This window comes from Talpa occidentalis, unplaced genomic scaffold, assembly GCF_014898055.3.
Source record: "Talpa occidentalis isolate TD23 unplaced genomic scaffold, MPIMG_talOcc4v2.1 talOcc4.11, whole genome shotgun sequence".
Lineage (NCBI taxonomy): Eukaryota > Metazoa > Chordata > Mammalia > Eulipotyphla > Talpidae > Talpa > Talpa occidentalis.
Window position 1 is genome coordinate 100,322,163 of NW_023601104.1, and position 19,834 is coordinate 100,341,996.

At 50.4% G+C, this 19,834-nt stretch overlaps 2 protein-coding genes across 4 annotated transcripts in view; both read left to right on the top strand.

Annotated features, from left to right (window-relative positions):
* TRIP11 (thyroid hormone receptor interactor 11) overlaps positions 1-5,418 on the top strand; it is a 65,271-nt gene extending 59,853 nt beyond the window's left edge. For 2 of the 3 annotated variants that reach the window (XM_054692812.1, XM_054692813.1), the window contains one exon: positions 1,645-5,418. In XM_054692812.1, coding sequence (XP_054548787.1) covers positions 1,645-1,865 — 221 coding nt within the window. In that variant the 3' untranslated portion in view covers positions 1,866-5,418. The remainder of the gene's footprint in view (positions 1-1,644) is intronic. The other variant, XM_037504033.2, reaches the window with a different exon arrangement.
* Positions 5,419-11,970: 6,552 nt separating this feature from the next.
* Positions 11,971-19,834, top strand: part of FBLN5 (fibulin 5) — a 66,540-nt gene continuing 58,676 nt past the window's right edge. The window contains exons 1-3 of the mRNA XM_037504034.2: positions 11,971-12,003; positions 15,146-15,200; positions 17,030-17,081. Coding sequence (XP_037359931.1) covers positions 11,987-12,003; positions 15,146-15,200; positions 17,030-17,081 — 124 coding nt within the window. The 5' untranslated portion in view covers positions 11,971-11,986. The remainder of the gene's footprint in view (positions 12,004-15,145; positions 15,201-17,029; positions 17,082-19,834) is intronic.

A 19,834-nucleotide genomic window follows, 5' to 3' on the forward strand; every position in this document is an offset into this window, starting at 1 on the left:
TTCCTGAAATACACTGCTAAGGAGAGCAGCGGGCAAGACAGCAGAGGTCTGCTGCGCCATGTGTGGAATCCAGCTCAGGCCGTAGTAGCAGTGATCGAGCTGAGACTTAACCCCTAGGCCACGAGGGAGGCCCCTTTCACTAAACTTTCATAAAAAACTTATGTTTTCTTTTTTAGAAAACTTTTATAGAAAATTTATGTAAAATCTATTTATTGTTTCGATAACAGGTTTGACTGCTAAATTGAGTAAAAAGTCTTAACTTCACGTAGTAGGACTAGACTGCACTGAAAACACTTCTTGTTCATTAAGACAGTGTTGCCCTATTTTCTCCTGCTCTCTTTTCTCTCTGCTCCCCTCTCTTCCCCTCTCTCCCTCTGCTCCCCTCTGCTCCCTCTCTGCTTGTCCCCCCCCCCCCATATTGAGGCGCTGCTGGCTTTTTTTGCATTGATCAGAGACAAAAGCCAGTGGTGGTCTGATCTGGATACATTTGCCTGAAAATAGCAAGCTTAGTCTTTGATTCTGGATTTGAAGAGTCCGGGCTGACTGAGTACCACCAGAAGCTTTCCCAGAGTTTGGAAAATGGGCACTCACAGCAAAGTACAACTTGGGGACTCAAGGGCGCCCCATGATAAGTATAGTTGATGCATTTATCTCAGTGCTTGCTTTGTTGTAGAGGCCTCTTTGATTTGAGTTTTCCATGGCTGAAGTGGGTGCCTTGGTCAGGTTACTTGTGTACCAACAGTGACGTTGTTAGCGGTCTCGGGTAATAAGGCAGCAGGACATTATATTCACTAGACATTAGGGCGTAAGCTAAGTGCCTGTTCCAGTAAAAACGAATTGTTTAACCTGACTTTTCAGGGAAACAATTGAGCATTGTTTCCAAACATTTGAATGTCTAAAAGATGATTAGATATGTAATGCATTTACTGTTTCTTATTTTGGTAAATTAATATTAAACTGATTGTTACTGTAACATGGGTGCCAGTTATTTTCATGGCTGTCATAATTATTTGGGGAAAACAGTTTCTCAGGTCCTTCTTTCAGGCGGATAGTCAGAGTGTACCTTGTGACATAGAAACTACCTTTGTAAAAGTTAAATGAAGTTTGTCAATTATATAACAGGTATTTAAACTTGAAACAGCAATATTAGCGTGTTTAATAAAGTATTAGCCATATATACAAATATTCTTTCCCCTTTCTTTCCCCCACTCCTTTCTTACTGCCTAGTCCTCTTTCCCCGTCTCATGAGCCCGGCCTCTCAGCTCCACGGTGTAGCAGCTGTGAGTTGAATTTATTTGGGGACTAAACATGGGAACTTAAAACACATGGATAGCACCGGATTTTACTGAAAATGTTTCGAATTACTAGGAGCGAACTTTAATCAGATTTTAACGATACAGATTAATATTTATTTGTATTTAGTAATTAGTGTCTATTTGTACCTTCTCTGTGAATAACTAAGAGCGCTCCAAAGTAAGTGTCCGACACCATGGTGGTGTGACCAGCAAGGTCGACTTACGTATGACAGTAGTAGTTAATTGATTATTTGTGAATATGACAGTGTTATTTATGTGCACAGTCTTGTTTCTATTTGACTTCTTTGTGAAGGTTAGTGGACTAAATAATTCATATTTTATCATTTAGATACAACAGAATCCAGGTCTGGTAGAAGAACAGATGTGAATCCATTCCTGGCTCCACGTTCTGCAGCTGTGCCTCTTATTAACCCAGCTGGACATGGACCTGGTGGGCCTGGTCATCTTCTTTTGAAACCCATCTCAGATGTGCTGCCCACATTTACGCCTTTGCCAGTGTTACCTGACAACAGTGCTGGAGTTGTGTTGAAAGACCTTTTAAAGCAATAGATGATTCTCAAGCCAGAGATGACATACATAGCACTTTACAGAAAACCCACAACACTACGTGTATGTACTTGATCACAAAGTGGCCTTTTGGAAAAAGTCATGTTTGTTGCAGTGTACATTCTCTAAATTTAATAAAAATATTCTTAGTACTTTAAGAAATGGCAGGTTTCACGGGAGGAAGCAATAGCTATATTACCTGCTTTTCCTCCCTCTCTGATTTGACCTAATTTAAGCTAGGAGAAGCATTTGGTCATTTGTTTTAATTTACAAAGTAAGTAAAATAAAAAGGCAAAATACTAGTAGCAATATATTAGCTCTTTAGTTCCTTCTCTGCTTTTCAAGCTCATTTAAGCTAGAAACATGGTTTAGTATATTTGCTAAAGATAATAGAGATTTACAAAAATAATAGTGATGACTTCTGTGCCTAATGCAGAAAATTGACCTGAAGCACGTATTCTTCATGTGTCGCAGCCTCTGTGGAGGTCGCAAGCGCAGGTGTCCCTTGGAGGCCCGGGTGTCCCGGTGTGCATTGGTGTGTTTGGTTCTGTGCAGTTTGATCACATGTGCAGGTTCGTGTGTCCACCATAGTCCAGACATCGAGCAGCTTCGTCATAGGCGTCACCCCTTGTGACACCCTTTTATAATCACAGCACCTCTCCCCTGCCATGTGCACATCTGCCAGCCACCAACTGTGCTCCATCTTTATCATTTTGACATTTGAAGAGTGCTGTGTGTGGGCTCATACATTATGTTACCTTTTGAGATTGACTTGGTTCCGCTCACCACAATTCCCTGAAGATCCATCCACATTGCAGCACGTCTGGGCAATTTGTTGCTGCTTCATAGTTGAAAGTGTATTGCAGATGTGCTTTTGTTTTAAGAGCTGAGGTATCTTTATAAAGGTATCTTTAAACTAAAAGTTTGCTCACACACATTTGCACAAGTTTCATGTATAGGAAAGTAGTCAATCAATCATACAGCTGCGTTTTTATAACTAATGAGCAATATCACTGAGCACGACACCGCCTGCCTGTCTGAGGTGTTGATACGAGAGGTGCATTAATCCAGGAGTCATCGTTCTCATTGTTGTGGTCGTGGGAGCCATGAAATCACTTCAGCAACACCAGCACTGGGCATTTGATACTAATGACAGCATTTTAGTTTTTTATAAACCTGTCATAAAAAATCCTAACTCGCAACTTAATTATATCAGGATGCTCATGGTTGATTCGTTGTTGAAGTTGTACATGTAAAGACATTTCTTGCAAATTTTGTGAATTTCAATATGCCTTGAAAATAGAAACATCTATCTAACAAAGAAAGGTGAAAATGATACTAATCCAAATGTGTAAATAGGCCTGGCTCTGGCCAAAGGTAAATTTGGTTGTTTGTAAATTTTGCTGTGATTAACTGTATATTTTCTACTGTATTTAGAAAATTGGATGTCTTTATGTGTTGATGGATAAAACTTGTTTTTCTGAAGAATTTTAGAACTGAGACATTGCTGCCTCAAAACATCACCTGTCTCCTTAGTTAATTTATTTATGTTGCCACTCTTTATTTAGTACACTTTAAAGGAAGTTGTCGTACAAGTTCTATATTAGAACTGCCAACCTGCCTCATGTCTGTTCTGCCCATTATTATTTCTCTAGGAAATTATTACTTACAGATTTTTATATGATCCTTTCAAAGATACTTTCATTGACCATCCTAAATTATTTGCTGCTTGCCATTGAAGTTTCATTTCAGTGTTGAGCATCTGAAATAAAAGTTCCTAAGTTTAAAAATAAAACACATGATCCTTCATTTTGAAGAAATAGAACATGGAAAATTTTTTTTTCTCTTTTAATTTTGAGAAAGGAAATGCATGGTGGGCATATAAGTTACATCATATTTTAATTACCTTTTATGACATTTTGAGTTTTTCTTTTCCTGCTCAGCAGTCTGTCCCTCCTCACCCCGTAGTTTAACATAAGTCTGAAAGCTGTTGTGGGTGGATTGTGTATCCACATGGCACGTGACCTTCCACGGCTGCTATTTAAGTAAGTACGTGCCCTTGTCCTAAAGCTGTAATACTCCACGTTCCAGTTGTGACACCATTGGCACTACCGCCGACTAGGATGCGTACTAGTGTTTGTTGATCTGAAGAGACAAACATCTCCATTTTCGAAACTAAATTATGTCAGAGATGAACCATCTGTACCAGGGATCTTCTCGGCGGCCATTCTGTGAGGCAGCGTATCTGATGAGTGATGTTAGCGGGAGGACAGCAGCAGCAGAGTTGTACCACAGTGTTTTGACTGCGGTAATTCTCCTGTTTCCTTCTCAAGAAACTTACTAGAAATTGTGGCTGAATTCTGCCTTAGCTGCCACAGTCTTCCATGACATTCCTCATGGTGTCAACCACTAGGTGTGATAGCAAATCCAGCCGTTGAATTTCATGTTCGTGTAGTTCCATATCACGTGGGTGTGCTTTAGTTCCTGCCGTTACTGGTTTAAAAGGGGTGGGGGGAACAGCACCAAAACGTAACAAAATACGGGGGGAAAGCAATGACTTTAATAAAACCAATCAACTAACGTATCAAATATTCCCCCAAATAAAGGCTCCAGTTTGTCTGAACATTGTAATGGTTAATTGGAAGGAGGAGAGACGCCGTGACTTACCCGGTCAGAAGACAGCGTGTCTTCAGGATGGAAGCGGTGAGCAGCACTGAGACAGTGCTTGTTCACATCATGCTCAAAGCACTGACTTTGACTCTTAAAGCTAATAATGGTTTTCATATCAAAGTATTGAAAACATCTTACAGCAACAAAAGTTCTTTAATTTTGTAAATATGAAGTGATATTTTGTAAATATGAAGTGATTCCTATGGAAAAAATAATGCACTTTTAATTCTGACCAAATTCCGACATTTGTGATTATTTACCCGTTTTTACTTTTCCACTTATGAAGGGTTCTCTACTTAAAATTGACAAATTGAATCTACGTGTGGGAAATTTACAACCCAAACTTAGTAAGGGGTTGTCTTTTATAGAGCTGAAATCAATGCATTTCTGAACTTCTCAGGAGCACCGCGAGGAATAGAAAAAAAAAAAAAAAAAAACTCCAAATAAAAATGATATATGTAAGTTGGCAATGTTTCATCCACAATAAAGAAAAAATTTTTTTAGCTAACAGCTGCTGACTTTTTCTTTAGAAGGGAGAGAAATGACTTACACATGTTGTTTATAGCAGCCGTGGATGAACCACCGAGGCTAATGTGTCCAAGTGTTGGCCGGATGTCTGCTGTTGGGAGACCATCTGAGCCTTGGAAATGTTAAGAATGAACAACTTGGTAGATGCTCGAGATTGTGTATGGAAAGGCCTGAGAGATGGTAGCCAGCCTTTGTTGGTGGTTTTTTTGCTTCCGAGGTGATAAGGATTTGTGGTGTCTCAGTCTCTGCGAGATAATCGGTCATGTCTGTCTGCATTTTTTCTTTAGATGTGGGACTTGAATACTTTGTTTGAACTGTTCGTGTGGTAGCAGCGTTGGAAAGAACCTGGGCTTCAAAGTTGAAAGACAGATTGAACGCTGATTTTGACCATTTCTTGTGTGACTTTTAACAAAGTATTTTGACCACGGGACTGTTCTCACCACTGAAATTACACCCGTCTAGGAACTGACGCGGTGGTGAGGGTCACGTGACTCATCCATTCATAATATTTATTAAATGAATAAATGTGCTCCTTGTGGAAATGTCCTGTGAGGACTGTGGTTCCGCACTGCCGAGTTGTCGTGATTACCACCAACAGTGGATGAGAATGTGAGGGGAGGAGGGTGTTGCTGAAGCCGGGAGTTGTTTCAGGAATGTAAGGAGGGGTCAGAAGTGTGGGGTGTGCTTGCTGCGCAACGAGATAAATTTTAAGAACAGTCCTCTGGAATTCAGGGCCAGGAAGTTGTTAGCTTTAACTTAGGGCAGAGCCGGGGGTGGGGGGTGTGGGGGGGTGTGGGGGGGTGGTAGGAGCAAATCCCTGTGGTCGAGTGCCTTGAGTAGGCGATGAGTGAGTAGAGGTAGTGTCTGCAGGCACACGAGAGTGATGGCGGGTGTGGACGATGGCAGATAGCAGGTGGATTGGGGCCTCGGGAAGTTGTGGGAATTTTCTTCTGTGAGGTTGGCATCCAGCTTTATCTGCTAAAATTGAAGGGGGCGGTGAGGCATGATCAGAATTGGGAAATTCATGGTCAAGTGGGAGGGGCAGATGCTTGTCGATTACTGGGAGAAGCACCGGTGGGGCATGTGCCAAGTGCCGGGAGCCTGACTCGGGCCTGGCAGGCTATGGGCTGGGAGTGGTGGCTCAGCACAAGGTAAAGGGAGCAGCACTTAGACACGCTAGGTGGGAGCAAGCGAACCGATGTCAGGAGTCAAGCAGCTCAAAACGTTATCAACCTGAACCTTGTTTTCCTGTTCTTGGCACTTGGGTCATGTGAATATATGATCGATCTGAGGGTTTTGTTTTTTTATTAAATGATTCAGCTAATTTTTCTTTTAAGATTTTTATTGATGTGTAGAAGAAATGGATGTATGCTAGAGGTGTGGGGGGCAGGGGGTGAGAGGATTCACCAGAGACAGTGGGGGACAGAAGGATTAACTGAAGTACACTGCTGAGGGGAGCAGCGGGGAGACAGGAGAGGTCTGCTGCGCCATGTGGGTAGCTCCCTGGCAGGGATCGAACTCAGGCCATGGCGGTGATAGCACTGAGATAACCCCTAGGCCACCAGGGAGAACCCCTATCCGAGGGTGTTACAGCTTTTTGTCATAATTTAATACATCCAGTAAATGAATCCATTATCACAACAATACTTGTCTTGGAGATAAAAACTGATGTTAATAAATGATGCTGTGAAGAGGTCAGCCAGTCCTCCCTGCAAAAAACAAGTATAAACTAAAATTGTCCAGCCATTTGGGAACTCTGATTATTGATCAAAAACAGACAAATTTGAAATTGTTGGTATTTGAAAAACTTCCGGAGCTGCAGGTGACAACTGTCGGCGTTGGCATCTGTAAACGTACTGCCTGGCGCTCCCCACCCCAACAAACCTCCTGGTTTTTCTAGCACCAAGATACATGCAAACCTTTGGCCACACACTGAGGGGCAAACTCAGTGGCAGGGGGAGCAACCCATGGCCTCTCAGTTAAACATAGTGAACCTGAAGAAAACTCAGCTTGGACCTATGCAAAGAAAATCATAAAACATTGTTAAAAGAAACAAGAAGACACAAAGAAATGGGTTGAAAGAATTAACATTACCAGGCCTTACAAAATGAACACTCATTCCGGATTGTCCTCCAACACCCAGAACGTCCTCAGTCTCCCTATTTAGATCAGAGGTCTGTCTGCTCACCCCTCGGACCAGTTCAAATCAGGATCCGAACACGGTCCAAACATCGCACTTGGTCGCGATGCTTCAGAGACAGTCCGTGCGCTGTGCTCTCCCTTCCTGCCCTACCAGCGTCCTGCAAACGGCCTTCTCAGCCTCCTTTGCTGGCTGGCACCCCGCTCAATTCTGCCAATGAGAAGCATTTATGGGAGGCTGGAGGGGCGGGAGGAGGCCGAGGTCAGGGTATTTTTCCCTGCTCGCTGCCCATGGCAGTGACTGTTACATTGGTGATGCCAACTCCTCCTTCGGGCAGCAGCACTATGATTCCCCTTCTTAGAGGTGGCCCCGGCTCCGGGGTCCTTCAGCACCATCTTGTCCTTTGCATCCTCCAGCATGGGGGTTGCTCCCTGATGTCGTTTCTCTCTGGGTCGCCTCAACATTCCTTTTGTCTCTTCAGCACGTCGGTCACCAATTCCTTGTATGCAATTCCCCTGTTGAACTGCCTGGCATGGGCATTTTTTCCCTACCAGAACTTGATGGAGGCAGACATTTTTTTACACTTTAAAAAAAAAAAAAATTATATCATTGATTCTTCTTCCTCATGTTTTTTGTTTTTTCATTTTTTCTCTTCTCTATATTTGTTGGCAAACTGGCAGTCAGATCTAGAGCCATGGCGACAGCCACCAGTTACATGTGGCTATTTAAATAATAAATAATAAAAAATGCATCTCGGTAGCATTAGTCATGTTTCAAGGGTTTGGACACCACCGGGGCTAGTTGCTCCCATGTTGACAACACAGACATAAGGAACATTTTCATCATGGCAGAGAGTTCCAGTTCACTGGTCTCAAGGTCTGACTAGATTCAGAGTCAATACTTCAGCGAGGACACTTGGAAGAGAAGGCTTGAGTTGGACAAACGTCCCATGTCCACGTCCTTGTGTTCAGTTAAGTGCTGAAAATGAAGTTTCTCACCATGACCACCTGGGTAGATGTTTTAATGTGGATTCCTTGTCCAGCTTCCCCTTCCCTGGATCAAAATCCCGGGGTAGTGCCTGTTGCATCTTGAGTAAGTCTGTTGCACGGTGACTTCTGAAAGCATTAAAATAACAGGACATGGAGGTGAACGCTTTCATCTTGTGTTCTAGCTGGGAACAGAACTAGGAAGGAAGTGACGCGTGCATAAGTGAACGGACTTAGGTTGCTGACGGTTGGGAGAATGAGCCCATGTCCAGAGAACAGTTGAGACATTCAGAACAGAATTCACCATTTATGCCTAACTCTCCTCAAATTTGCTCACATGCAAGTCTGTGATGGTTCTCACCAGCCCACATGCAAGCTTGAGATTCTGCCTCTCCTACATTTGATGTTAAAATCCAATATGGAGCCTCCCCTGGTGGCGCAGCAGTTGAGCGCTGGGCTGTGAAGCTGCCCGCAGCCTCTGCAGCGCTGGTTCGATCCCGGCCTCCAGCGAGGGTCCCACATGGCGCGCAGACCTCTCCTGCCATGCCCGCTGCTCCCCTCAGCAGTGTACTTCGTCAGTCTGCCTGTTCTGTTCCCTGCTCTGGCTCTGGTGAATCCTCTCACCCGCTTCTGACTATAACCTAGTGCTTGTATAAATAAATAAATAAATCTTTAAAAAAAAATAAATTTCAGAGGTATCATGCCTCTGAAATAATTTTTTAAAAAATCCAGTATGATGATGTGGTATATGAGAGTTGTATGTATTTTTCATTTTTATTCAGTAAAATGAAACGTTCACAGCATCATGTTCCCTCAAATTTTTGAGAAGGTTGATTTTGCTCATCTGGTAAATTGAAGCATCTGGGAGCCACCAAGACCCTGTCTTCTGTGAGTTGTAGTTAAGAATCAGGTCACTACCCATCATATCTTAAATTCATATTAAATATATTAAGTTTGCCCCAAATATTAATCTGTACTAAGTCTTAACAGACAAAAGCCAGAACAGCAAAGAGAAGAATGAAATTTGCGATTTTCTTGAGGGCACCCTGGGGCTCCAGGCAGCCTGTCACTGAGAGGAAAAATCCCCTATCGCACACGTGGTTATATGCTAAAGTCTCAGTCAGCTCACACAAGCTGTAGGAGAAGCCCAGGTGTTTTCATGATTCACTGAATTTCCTGAGAATTCCAAGTATGTGCAGAAAATCCTGACATCCTTCAACCGGTTGGTTGCATTAAATACAGTCAGAGATGAGACACGTAAAGGGGAAAAAATTCTGGAGAAGTCAGGGAACTTGGGTTCTAATCCCTCGTTTGCTTCTGGTTATATGATGTTGGGGAAGTCCATTTCTCTGGGACTTGGTCTTTGCGTCTGTACATTAGGGGGTTGCAGTAAATGATGTATAAGTTCAGGACTCAGTCACCAAGGCCCCTGGCGGCCTCCCTTCGCCTGTGCACCTACTTGCCCTGCTGTCCGGTCACTGCCTCCTGGTTAAATAAATACATTAATAATAACATTTCCTAACCTTTACTGGGGGCCTGCTGTGTGTGCCTGGGTCCCGGCTGGGTCTTTCAGAACACTCTTTCCTTTACAGGACCATGATATATTTTTATCCCCATTTTGTTATTTATTTTTATTTATTTATTTTAATCATTGTTCATTTTTAAACAATATTTGCTTCCCCCCAGCCCTCAGGCGTAGTCCCCGTGGAGTGTCCCCCAAGGCACCGGCGCACATCACCCCAGTGCCCTGGGCTCCTCCCTCCCTCCCTCTGCTCCCTCTCCCGCCTCCTCCCCTGCAGGACGGCTCTGATTCATAATTGTCTGTTTTCGTTTTCTTGTGTTTTGAACTTTTTACCCCCATTTTGTAACAGAAAGTGTGAAGCTCAGCAAGGTGAGCAACTTGCTTCAGGTGCTGTATCTGCCAGGGTTTTCCGGAGAAACAGAACGAGTCTTTTTAAAGGTCATTGTATGTTGGACATAAGCCTGACGCGGAGCAGAAACCACAGGGCACGAGAGAAGGAATCTACGTGCATAAAAAGACAAGATGTATGTGTTTCCAGAAAGGTCCGAAAATCAAAGGACAAATGGAGGAAAATAGCTGCCATGTCCATGAAAATGGAGAGATCTCGTCACTCTGGAAATAAAAATGGGCAAAGAAAGCGAGCGGGGCCGTTTCGTGTGCGGCCGTGGTCCCGGGGCCGTGGGGTGGACGAGTTACTAGGGAGATGTTGGAAATAGCCGGGTCAGGGTGGGCTTTGGACACAGCGACGATCAGGAGGGCAGCTCTTCCTCCACCCCCACAGCCACCCGGGGGCGGACAGGGAACCCCAGGAGCAGAGCATCCTCCTGCCCAAGGCCGGCCAAGGGAAGCGGCAAGCCCAGGACAGACCTCAGACTCCCGTTGCCCCCTCCCCACGCCACGGGGGAGACACCTCGGCCCGGCCCGAGATCATGTCAGCTTTTCTCCAAGATGCTCAACTTGCTCTGGCGGAAAACAGGCCGTGATTTCCTCTCCCGCCTCACCCTGCGGGAAGGTTGACCATAGGAGAGGTCACATCTCCCCACCCCACCAAATGCTCCCCGTAAATAGAGTTTTCAATTCTATGAGGCTCGCATTCGAGTGGGTCATCCACGCTGCCCGCGCCAGGGCACCTCATGCCCGCAGGTGCAGCCAGGCCCGAGCTCTGCCCTCCACCTGCTCCCAGCCGCCGCCCGGGTGGGGTCTCCCGGGGACAAACGAGAAAGGGCGTCTGGGCACTTTCCCGGCTGTAGGTAGGGTTTGCTGAGGGGTTCGAGGCGAACCCCCACCTTGAAGAAGGGACTTGGACTGCAGCCAACCCTCTTCGTCTTTTACAGAAAAGTGGCAGGGTTTCATCTGATAAAGGGTTCAGTGGGAGCGAGACTGTCATTATCCATCACTGAACCTTCCCAACTGTCCCAACTTCACTATCAAGAAATCACTTTTGAGCAAGATCTTTAAAATTAAATTTTTAAAAAAGAAATTTTTTAAAAAAGATTTTATTTTTATTTATGCAAGAGCCGGGGTACAGGCCAGAGGTGCAGGGGGTGCGAGGACTCCCCAGAGACGGAGCGGGGCGCAGAACAGGCGGGTGCACTGAGCTCCCTGCGGGGGGAGCAGCGGGCGGCGGGCGAGGTCTGCCGCGCCGCGTGGGTAGCTCCCTGGCCGGCCGGGACTCGAACCCGCGCTGCAGAGGCTGCGGGCGGCTCCGGGGGGGGGGGGCCTGAAGTTAAGTCCGTCTGACTTTGTTTTCCTGGGCTTGGGCGAGGCGGCCCCAGCGTCGGGGGTGCGGGCGGGGGGCAGGCGGCCCCGGGGTGCTGGGAGCAGCGGGCGCGGGGGGCGTCCTGGGGGCTTGCGGGGCGCAGCGGCGCGTGGAGGCAACTCGGCCGCCGGACCCCGGGGTGCTGCCCCCGCCTCCCGCTCCCCGCCCCGGGCCCTGCCCGGCCAGCGGCGTCAGCCCGGCCCGCCGTCCCCCCAGAGCCGGCCGGCCCCGCCCCGCCCGCCCCGCCCCCGCCCGCCCCCCGCGAGACGTGGGCCGGGGCGGCCGCCCGGCCGGGGAGGCCCCCCCAGCCGGCGCGCGGCCCTGGCAGGCGCCCCGAGATCGCCGCGCGTCTGGCCGGCGGGGCTGTAATCCGAACCAGCTGCGCGGCGGCCGCGGCCGCCCTGGGATGAGGAGCAACTCGCCGCGCGCAGTCCTGCGCCCGCGCCCCGCGCCCCGCGCCCGCGCCCCGCGCCCCGACCGCCCGCGCCCCGACCGCCCGCGCCCGCGCCCCGCGCCGCCATGCCCGCGCTCGGGAGGTAGGTGCCGCCGGGCGGGGCGGGGGGCCCGAAACCCCGCGAGCCGCCCGGGCCGGCGCCCCGCGGGCCGGCCTCGAACCGGCGGCCCCGGCGGCCCGGCGCCTCCCCGCGGGCCTGGGGGCGGCAGAGCGCGGCCCGCGGGGGGACCGGGCCGGATCCGGGGCCGCGGCGGAGTCCGCGCGTCGCCCCGCACCCCCGCGGGGCCCCGGCCGCGCCCGCCGTGTCTGCCGGGGCTCGAAGCGCGCAGCCCCGGGGTCCGCCCGGAGAGAGAGCGGGGGCCGCGCAGAAGCGCCTGCCAGCCCCGGGCCTGTCCCGGGGAAGCGGCACTTCAGGGGGGCGCCCGCGGGGTCTTTCCCCAGGGGACGCCGGAACATGCAGCTGCTTCCAGCAGACGAGCTGTGTGTGCGTGTGCGTGTGTGCATGTCTGTGTGTGCGTGTGCGCGCGCGTGTGTGCATGTGTGCGCGTGTGCATGTGTGCGCGTGTGCATGTGTGTGTGCGTGTGCGCGCGCGTGCAGTCGTGCGTGTCCTGAGAGCCCCATGGTGCTGCTGCCATCCTGGGCCGGGACCGGCGCTTCCCTGACAGCCTCAGACTCGGTGGGTCTCCCGGGCCCCCTCACCGAGTGGGATGAGGCATCCGATGGGTGGACCCCCTCTTGCAAAAGTTCCGGGGGACAGCCGTGACAGCAGGGGACCCCCAGCATGCCTGCAGCTGGCTTACTTTGGGGCCGTCTAGGGTTCCTCATGACAAGGTGTGGCTGCTTAGGACACGGTAAGAGCCGCCGGCGCCCGGGCGTGATTTCGTCTTCAGAATCTTCTCAGTTTGGCTGGAATTTTCTTCGCCCCCAAGACCCAGCCGTGGCCCCTCGGGGCGGCTGGGCGGAGGCTGGAGCTCCCGCAGGGGACCTGTCTCGGGCCGCCCTGCAGCCCAAGGGGCCTGGGGAGCGGGGGGCAGCGGGGTCACACGCCTTGCCCGCTGGGCTCGGGGCGCACGGCCTTGTCAGGCTGTTCCGTCTCCAGCACCAACGGGGCTGGGTTTTATCACCACCCGAAGGAAACTTCATGTGAAGAAACAGAAAAACAGTGAAATTCATAATATGCAGCCTGGAAAACAGATTTGTTATTCTTCTTCCGTTCCTTCCGGAGAGAAATCTGGCCTTTGCAACTATCAAATCAAATGTCAAAAGCCCCGGGATTTGGCTCTGCCCTGTAGAAGGTCGGCGCTGTCTCCGGCCTTCGAGAACCTGGCTCCTGCCGGAACTTAGATGAAGTGAAAACCTGTGGACTCTTGGGGTGGGGGGGTCTTTATTTTTTGGAAGTGGCCTGTATGTACCTCCTAGCATCAGGCTCTCCTCCCTCTGGTCGTCACCTTTACTTGCCGCCCACCAAGCCTCGGGGCTGCTGAGTGAGAGGATCCTTGCATCACGGAGTTGAGAGTTTTGTAATCTCTTGCCTACAGTTTTTACAAAGGGAGGGATTGTAAGATGGGGGCGGGGGGGTAGGTTGGGCGCAACAGGCCATGAATCCAGCCATGTCCCCAGGTTTACTGCCCTCCTAAAGACGTCCTCAAGGTCACCTCCTCCAGGAAGCCTTCCCTGCCTGGCCTCCCACAGCCTGGCTCTCGGGGACTCACCGCATACATCTGTCGTCCTTCACACTTCTGTCACTTCATACTTCTGTCGTGCAGACACTGATCCTGCGGCTCGTCTTAGTTTTGTCGCTGTTGCAGGGTCCTTTCAGAATACAGGGGTTCAACACTTAGGGTCAGGCCTGCAAGGAGTTGTTGCTCAGAGAGATTGTTCTTGAACTGAATAATAGAACCGAATCAAGCTCTGCGTGTGTATAGCTTCTGTTCTTTTTTCCAGCTTCAGCGTTGTCAGATGTTCAATACCTGTCGCACGGTGGTGCAGCCAACCTCCAAAACTCTCTTTATCTTGCCCACCTGCAGCTCTGCTGCCCCCACTAAGCGACAACCCCCCACCTCCCCGGCCCAGGGCAGCCCCGTTCCCTCCGCTTTCTGCCTCTGCGATTCCAGCTGCCACAGTCCCTCCTGGGAGTGGAATCGTGCAGTATCTGTCTTTCTGTGACTGGCTTATTTCATGAGGAAAATGTCCTCAACATCATCCGTGTGGTCGTAGGTGTCAGAATGTCCTTCTGGAAGGCGAAATCATGTTCCACGCGTGCACGGGCCACGTGTCCTCAGCCTTCGCCCAGCAGCGCTTGGGCTGCTGCTGCTGCACCTCTGGCCTGTCGTGCCGAGTCACGTTGGGAAGGCAGGCGTGCCGCGTCCCCGAGGTCCCGTTTTCCGTCCTGTGGACATAGGCCCAGAAGCGGAGTGGCTGGGTCGCGGGATAATCCATTTGCAGTCTTTTGAGGACCTTCCACCCCTGTTCCGCAGCAGCTTGCGCGGCGCCCCGTCGCCGTCAGCCGTGCGGGGGGTTCCAGGCTCTCCCGTCCCCGCCGACCCTTGCTGTCCTCTGTGCTCTTCCCACTCTCGCCGTCTCGACGCGGGCGACCTGCGCCCGTCCGGTCTCGTGTCGGCGGCTCGTGCTGGTCTCGATCTTCCGGCCCGGGAGGTAGAAAGCCCCGTCGCGGGTCGGCTTGGCGGGGTGGACGCCGAGTCCGCTGCTTCTCGACTCGTCCTCCAGGGTCTGGTGCCCAGGCCCCCTCTCGGCCAGTGGGATGCGCTCGCTTCCCGACACGCGTGTCTTCCGTGGCCTTAGCGCTCCCCGTGGGCGCGTTTCCGCCGTCGTTGGCGGGCGAGGCTGGCATCCTTTCCGAAGACAGTTCACAGCCCAGGCGGCGCGCCCGGGCAGGAGGCGGAGGCCCGCGGCCTGGTCCGCACAGTGTCACCACCACAGCGTGGCTTGTCCACTCTTCTTTGAAGCGGCAAAACCCTTTATTTAGAAAAGGTCACTCGACGTTCTCAGTATGCGAAACCAGCACAAGGGCTGGCTTTGTCCGGGATGTTGGGGAGTCAGGACCCCCCCCAGCCTCTTCCGGTGCACCCCTCCCCTGCCCTCCTTTACAGGCACAAGGTGAAGGCACCAGTGTAAAATCAGGGGCGCCTGGAGCGCCATGCTGACCCCAGACGTGGGTCCCGGCCGCATCTTGGGCGCTGACAGGGGCTTCTTCTCTCCACAGGCTTCTCACCGTCACCGTCCTGGCCCTCTGTCTTCCAAGGCCCGGGAATGCGCAGGTGAGCCTTTGCTCGTGTCATGATCTCCAAGTGTGCTACAAGCCAGAGGGTGTCCAGCCACGTACTGCAAGTCCTCGGATTGTGGAGGAGGGCGGGGCCGCACCTGGACCCAGGTGTCTGGCTGTGCAGAGATTGCAGGTGCACCCCAGGGGTGTGACTCGTCCCAGGTGCGGTCCTTCATCGGGGCTGGCACCTCCAGGTCCTGGCTCCCAGCCTCGGCCCCTTTTCGTGACGCCACGCTGCCCCGTCGGTGCCCCTCAGGGGTCTTGACTTTGCAGATCTTAAAAGGTCAAAGGTTCTCCAGCGTTTCCGGGTGGTGGGACCCCTGTGATGCCTGCTTGAGGCCCACAGGAAAGGGGGGGTGAGGGGGGTGGCCACTCTAGGAAGTGGAAGAAAACGTGCCCACAGGCAGCGTGGGCCGCAGCCGCCCGACCCGCATGGGGCGAGCCCCTCAGAGGCCCGTGCAGGCGGAGGTGACGCTCCCATCGCTGCCCACAGCATCCGGGACTCTCCGGAGCCCGAGTCTGTGTCTGCAGGGGACAGGTGGGCCCAGCTCCCCTCATGATCTGAGCAGGACCGAGGGGCTGCGGGGCCGGAAGGGAGTATTTTTCCTCCTATAATTGTGAATTTTGAAATGCTTTCTGACCAAAGAGCCAGAGAGGATCCTCATAAGATTAGGAAAGACGTTTAGACCCCGGAGGCACCCGGTGGCCTCTAACCCAGCCTCCCGACAGATGAGGCATTAGGCCCTAGAGGCGGCGGTCCGCACTGCGTTGACCTCGCTCATTGACTACACCCACACTTTCAGCCTTTACAGCCACAAGAAGTAAGTACTGTCACCCCATTTTACAGAGGAGGAGACTGAGGCCTAGAAAAATTGTGGAACGAGGGGCTCCAGTGAGAATTTGAAGCCAGGTGGGCCACGCTCCGCACCTGGTCTGTCTCCTGGCTTCTGGGCTTTATGGCACAGCCTCCTGGCTCAACTGCTTTGCTTGTGCTCCAAGGCCTTAAGACACCTGCACCCCTTCGAGGAACGTAGACTCAGTCTATTGTCTCCACAAAGCAACAGGCAGCTCAGGGGAGCCTGAACCCCGAGGGACAAGCCAGGGAGGGGCTTCCACAGTCAGACACACACCTCCTGGGCTTGTTTCTATAGACCATCAGTCTCCAGCGTTTTCCCAAAAGGCTCACAGATTTGCCACTTCCAAGACAGTTTTTTTAAATGCATAATGTTTCACTGAAGTTGTTCGTGAGGCTTTCAGCCCCAGGGGACTGTTGAGCTCTATTTCTGGAAGCATCTTTGTGTAATTGTCTTGCTGAGGTTCACAAAGGAATTTCTGCAATTCTACTGTTCTTAAAAAACTGTCACTGGAACTTTTTATGTACAGACCTCAGAATCGTGTAGAGGAATTCACAGAGGGCACAGAGCTCATCTGGGGCACCGACAGGGTGAGGTTAAATAGCGCCCTAAAAAGCAGTCAGATCCCTTCCCAGAAGGGATAAACATGGGGCTTGCTGGTGGGGTGGATCAGATGGGGTTATTCCCTTTGTCACTAGAGCTCAAAGATAACCATCCTCCTGATCACCATCCTCCACAAAAGGCGGGTTTGAAGCGGGGGTGCAGGGAGCTTTGAAAATGGTACCAAGTTTAAAATGATTGTAACACACAAAACCCAAAAGGACGAATAGGGGCTACACCAGAGGCGTTCTATGACCCGCGCCTGTTTTACTTTCCTCCACTTCCCAGCATTTCTGTGGTAGAGTTACAGTTCTTTCATAGTGTGGAAAAGGCTCTAACACGACCGTGCTTCTTGTCTCCTCTCCCGCAGCAACAGTGCACCAACGGGTTCGACCTGGACCGCGCGTCGGGACAGTGTCTAGGTACGAGGCTGCGCGGGCCCTTCGGGGTGGGCTTTCGTGGCCGCTTCCCTGCAGGGCCCCTTCCCTCCGGCTTGGTCCCGCGCGGTCAAGCCTGTATTAACCGTGGAAGAAAGAGCGACACGGGATGCTGGAAACCAACATCCTTTCCTGGGTCACCTTTTTGTGTGTCTAGCGCCCGACTAAGGAGGGTGAGGGGTTAAAGATGAGTCACCATCCCTCTCTCCTCGGGGAGCTCGGCATCTGTGTGTCCCGTGATTGCCATAACAGACTGGCGCACATGTCGTGACTTCAGCAGCACCAATTAATTATCTCACAGGTCTGAAGGTCCAAGGTCCTCAGGGATCGGCCAGGCTGAAGTCAAGGTGCTGGCAGCGATCGATCCCTCTCTGGAGGACCTCGGAGTAATCCATGTCCTCGCTGGTGGGCCTTGTTGGCAGAGTTCAGCTTCTTTCATTTTTTAAAAATTGAGACATGACTGAGACACACCAGCGCGCGGGCGGAAGGCCTGCTGAGCGTTGGTCTGCTGCACATGTGTGAGGCAGCGTGGTCGCCACGGTAGCATCTGCTGGTGCCTCTGTCACGCCACATAGTTACCATTTCTTTTTTGTGGGAAGCACATGGAGCATCACACAGTTCAGCATGGTTAACGCTAATCTCAACGCCGTGCGCTAGACTCCAGGACTTGGTCTTCTTCTCACTGGAAGCTTGTGCTGTTCGGCCAGCATCTCCCCATTTCCGCACCCTCCTGACCCTGGTAACCACTGTTCTGCTCTCTGTAAGGTCAAGCGTATTAAATTCCTCCCACAAGTGAGGTCATGCACTAGTTGTCTTTCTCTGACTTCTTTTACTTCGCATCAGTCTCTCAGAGTTGCTATAAATGGCGGGCTTTCCTTCTTTCTCTTGATTGAATAATAATAATAATCCATCTTAGGATGTTTCCAGATCTTGACGAATGTGAATAAAGCTGAAACATGAGGATGCAGATATTTCTTCAAGATTTAGTTTTCATTTCCCGTGGTTGTATACCCAGAGGTGGAATTGTTGGATCCTATGACAGTTCTATTTTTAAAATTTTGAGGAATTTCCATACCGCTTTTCACAGTGCCTGCACTCATGTACATTCCATAGAATCCAGTTTCCTGCAGCTTTAGCTCTGAGGCCTGTTTCCTTGCTGAGGGCCTTTGCCAGTCTCTAGAGGCCGCCCTCATTCCTTGGCTCATGGCCTCCTCTTCAAAGCCAGCACCATGAGTTACAGCCATCACATGGGTGAAACTTGGCTTTTTCTGTTGCATCTCTCTGGCCAGCCTTCTGCCTCTTCTTCTTCCACTTTGAAGGATTCTTGTGATCACTCTGAGCCCACCCAGATAATCTCCCCATCCTGAGCTCAGATGATTAGCAACTTTAATCCCGCGTGCTACCTTCTTCCCCTTTGCCGTGTGACTTAACAGGGTCACAGGTTCCAAGAATGAGGATGAAGATGTTTTGGGGTAAGGTGGGGGTGCTGTTCTCCTAGCACACGATCTAATGGGTGAGCTACACCAAGACAAAGTGAACTCTATGGGGTGGAATAAAATCATTGCCAAGTCAGGGGGAAAGCAGTGGGCCCTATAAAAGTGGGGGAGAGAGTGACACCTTCAGTCTGGGGCCAATAAAGCAAGTCTTCAGGGAGGTTACATTTGAATTGGGTTTTGAGGGATGAGTAGGATCCTGAGAAATGGCAATTTAAGTGGAAGAAACAGCATCAGTGAAGACCACAGTGGAAAGAACTCTCGGGGCATAATTTGTTGTGGAGCATAACGTATATAAAAGGAATAAGCTGGGTTCTCTGCCTGCCCCCCTGGGATTTGTTTAGCTTTTAACTATATTTGCTCTAGGTCGTCCCTAAGTTTATATCCACTAAGAACAGAGAGGAGACATGGCTCAAAAAAATGATGAGCGATGAGGCATCAGCCCCACCATAGAACATCTCAGTTTGCCCTATGATGTGGCGGTGGGTGAGGAGGGCCAAGGATGAGGAGAGGGGCAGCAGCCTTAGTTTCTGGCCCCCCAGTTTTTTGCTTGTTTTTGTGGAGATAGCGTTACTTTACAACACCATCTAGGTTTCAGGTGTACGAGTTCTCATTCCAGAAACTACACATTTCATACCACACCCACAAATGTCGGGTCACCCCAAACTACTCCTCCCCTTCCCCTCTGGTCACCCCCACTTTTATGGCAGAGTCTAAGGATTTATTTTTGTTTTTGTTGTGTTTGATTGATTTTGCTTTTCTTTATATTCCACAAATGAGTGAAAATGTCTGATATTTGTCTTTTTTCCTTTTGATTTATCCATCCATGTTGTTGAAAACGGCAGGTGTCATATTTTTAATGGCTGAGTAATATTCCATTGTGTATCTATACCACATCTTCTTAATCCATTCATCTGCCGTGTCGTCCAGCACTTGGGTTGGTCACGTGACTTGGATGTTATGAATTGTGCTGCAACAAATACAGACCGTGTATACCCCTTAAATTCATGTTTTTATATTCTTAGGTAAAAACCCAGAAGTGGAATTGATGGATCACATGGTAGTTCTAGTTTTAATTTTTTTTTAAAGATTTATTTATTTATACAAGCACTGGGTACAGTCAGAAGCGCGGGAGGGTGAGAGAATTCACCAGAGACAGAGTGGGGAACTGAACAGGCAGACTGACGAAATACATTGCTGAGGGGAGCAGCGGGTGTGGCAGGAGAGGTCTGCGCGCCATGTGGG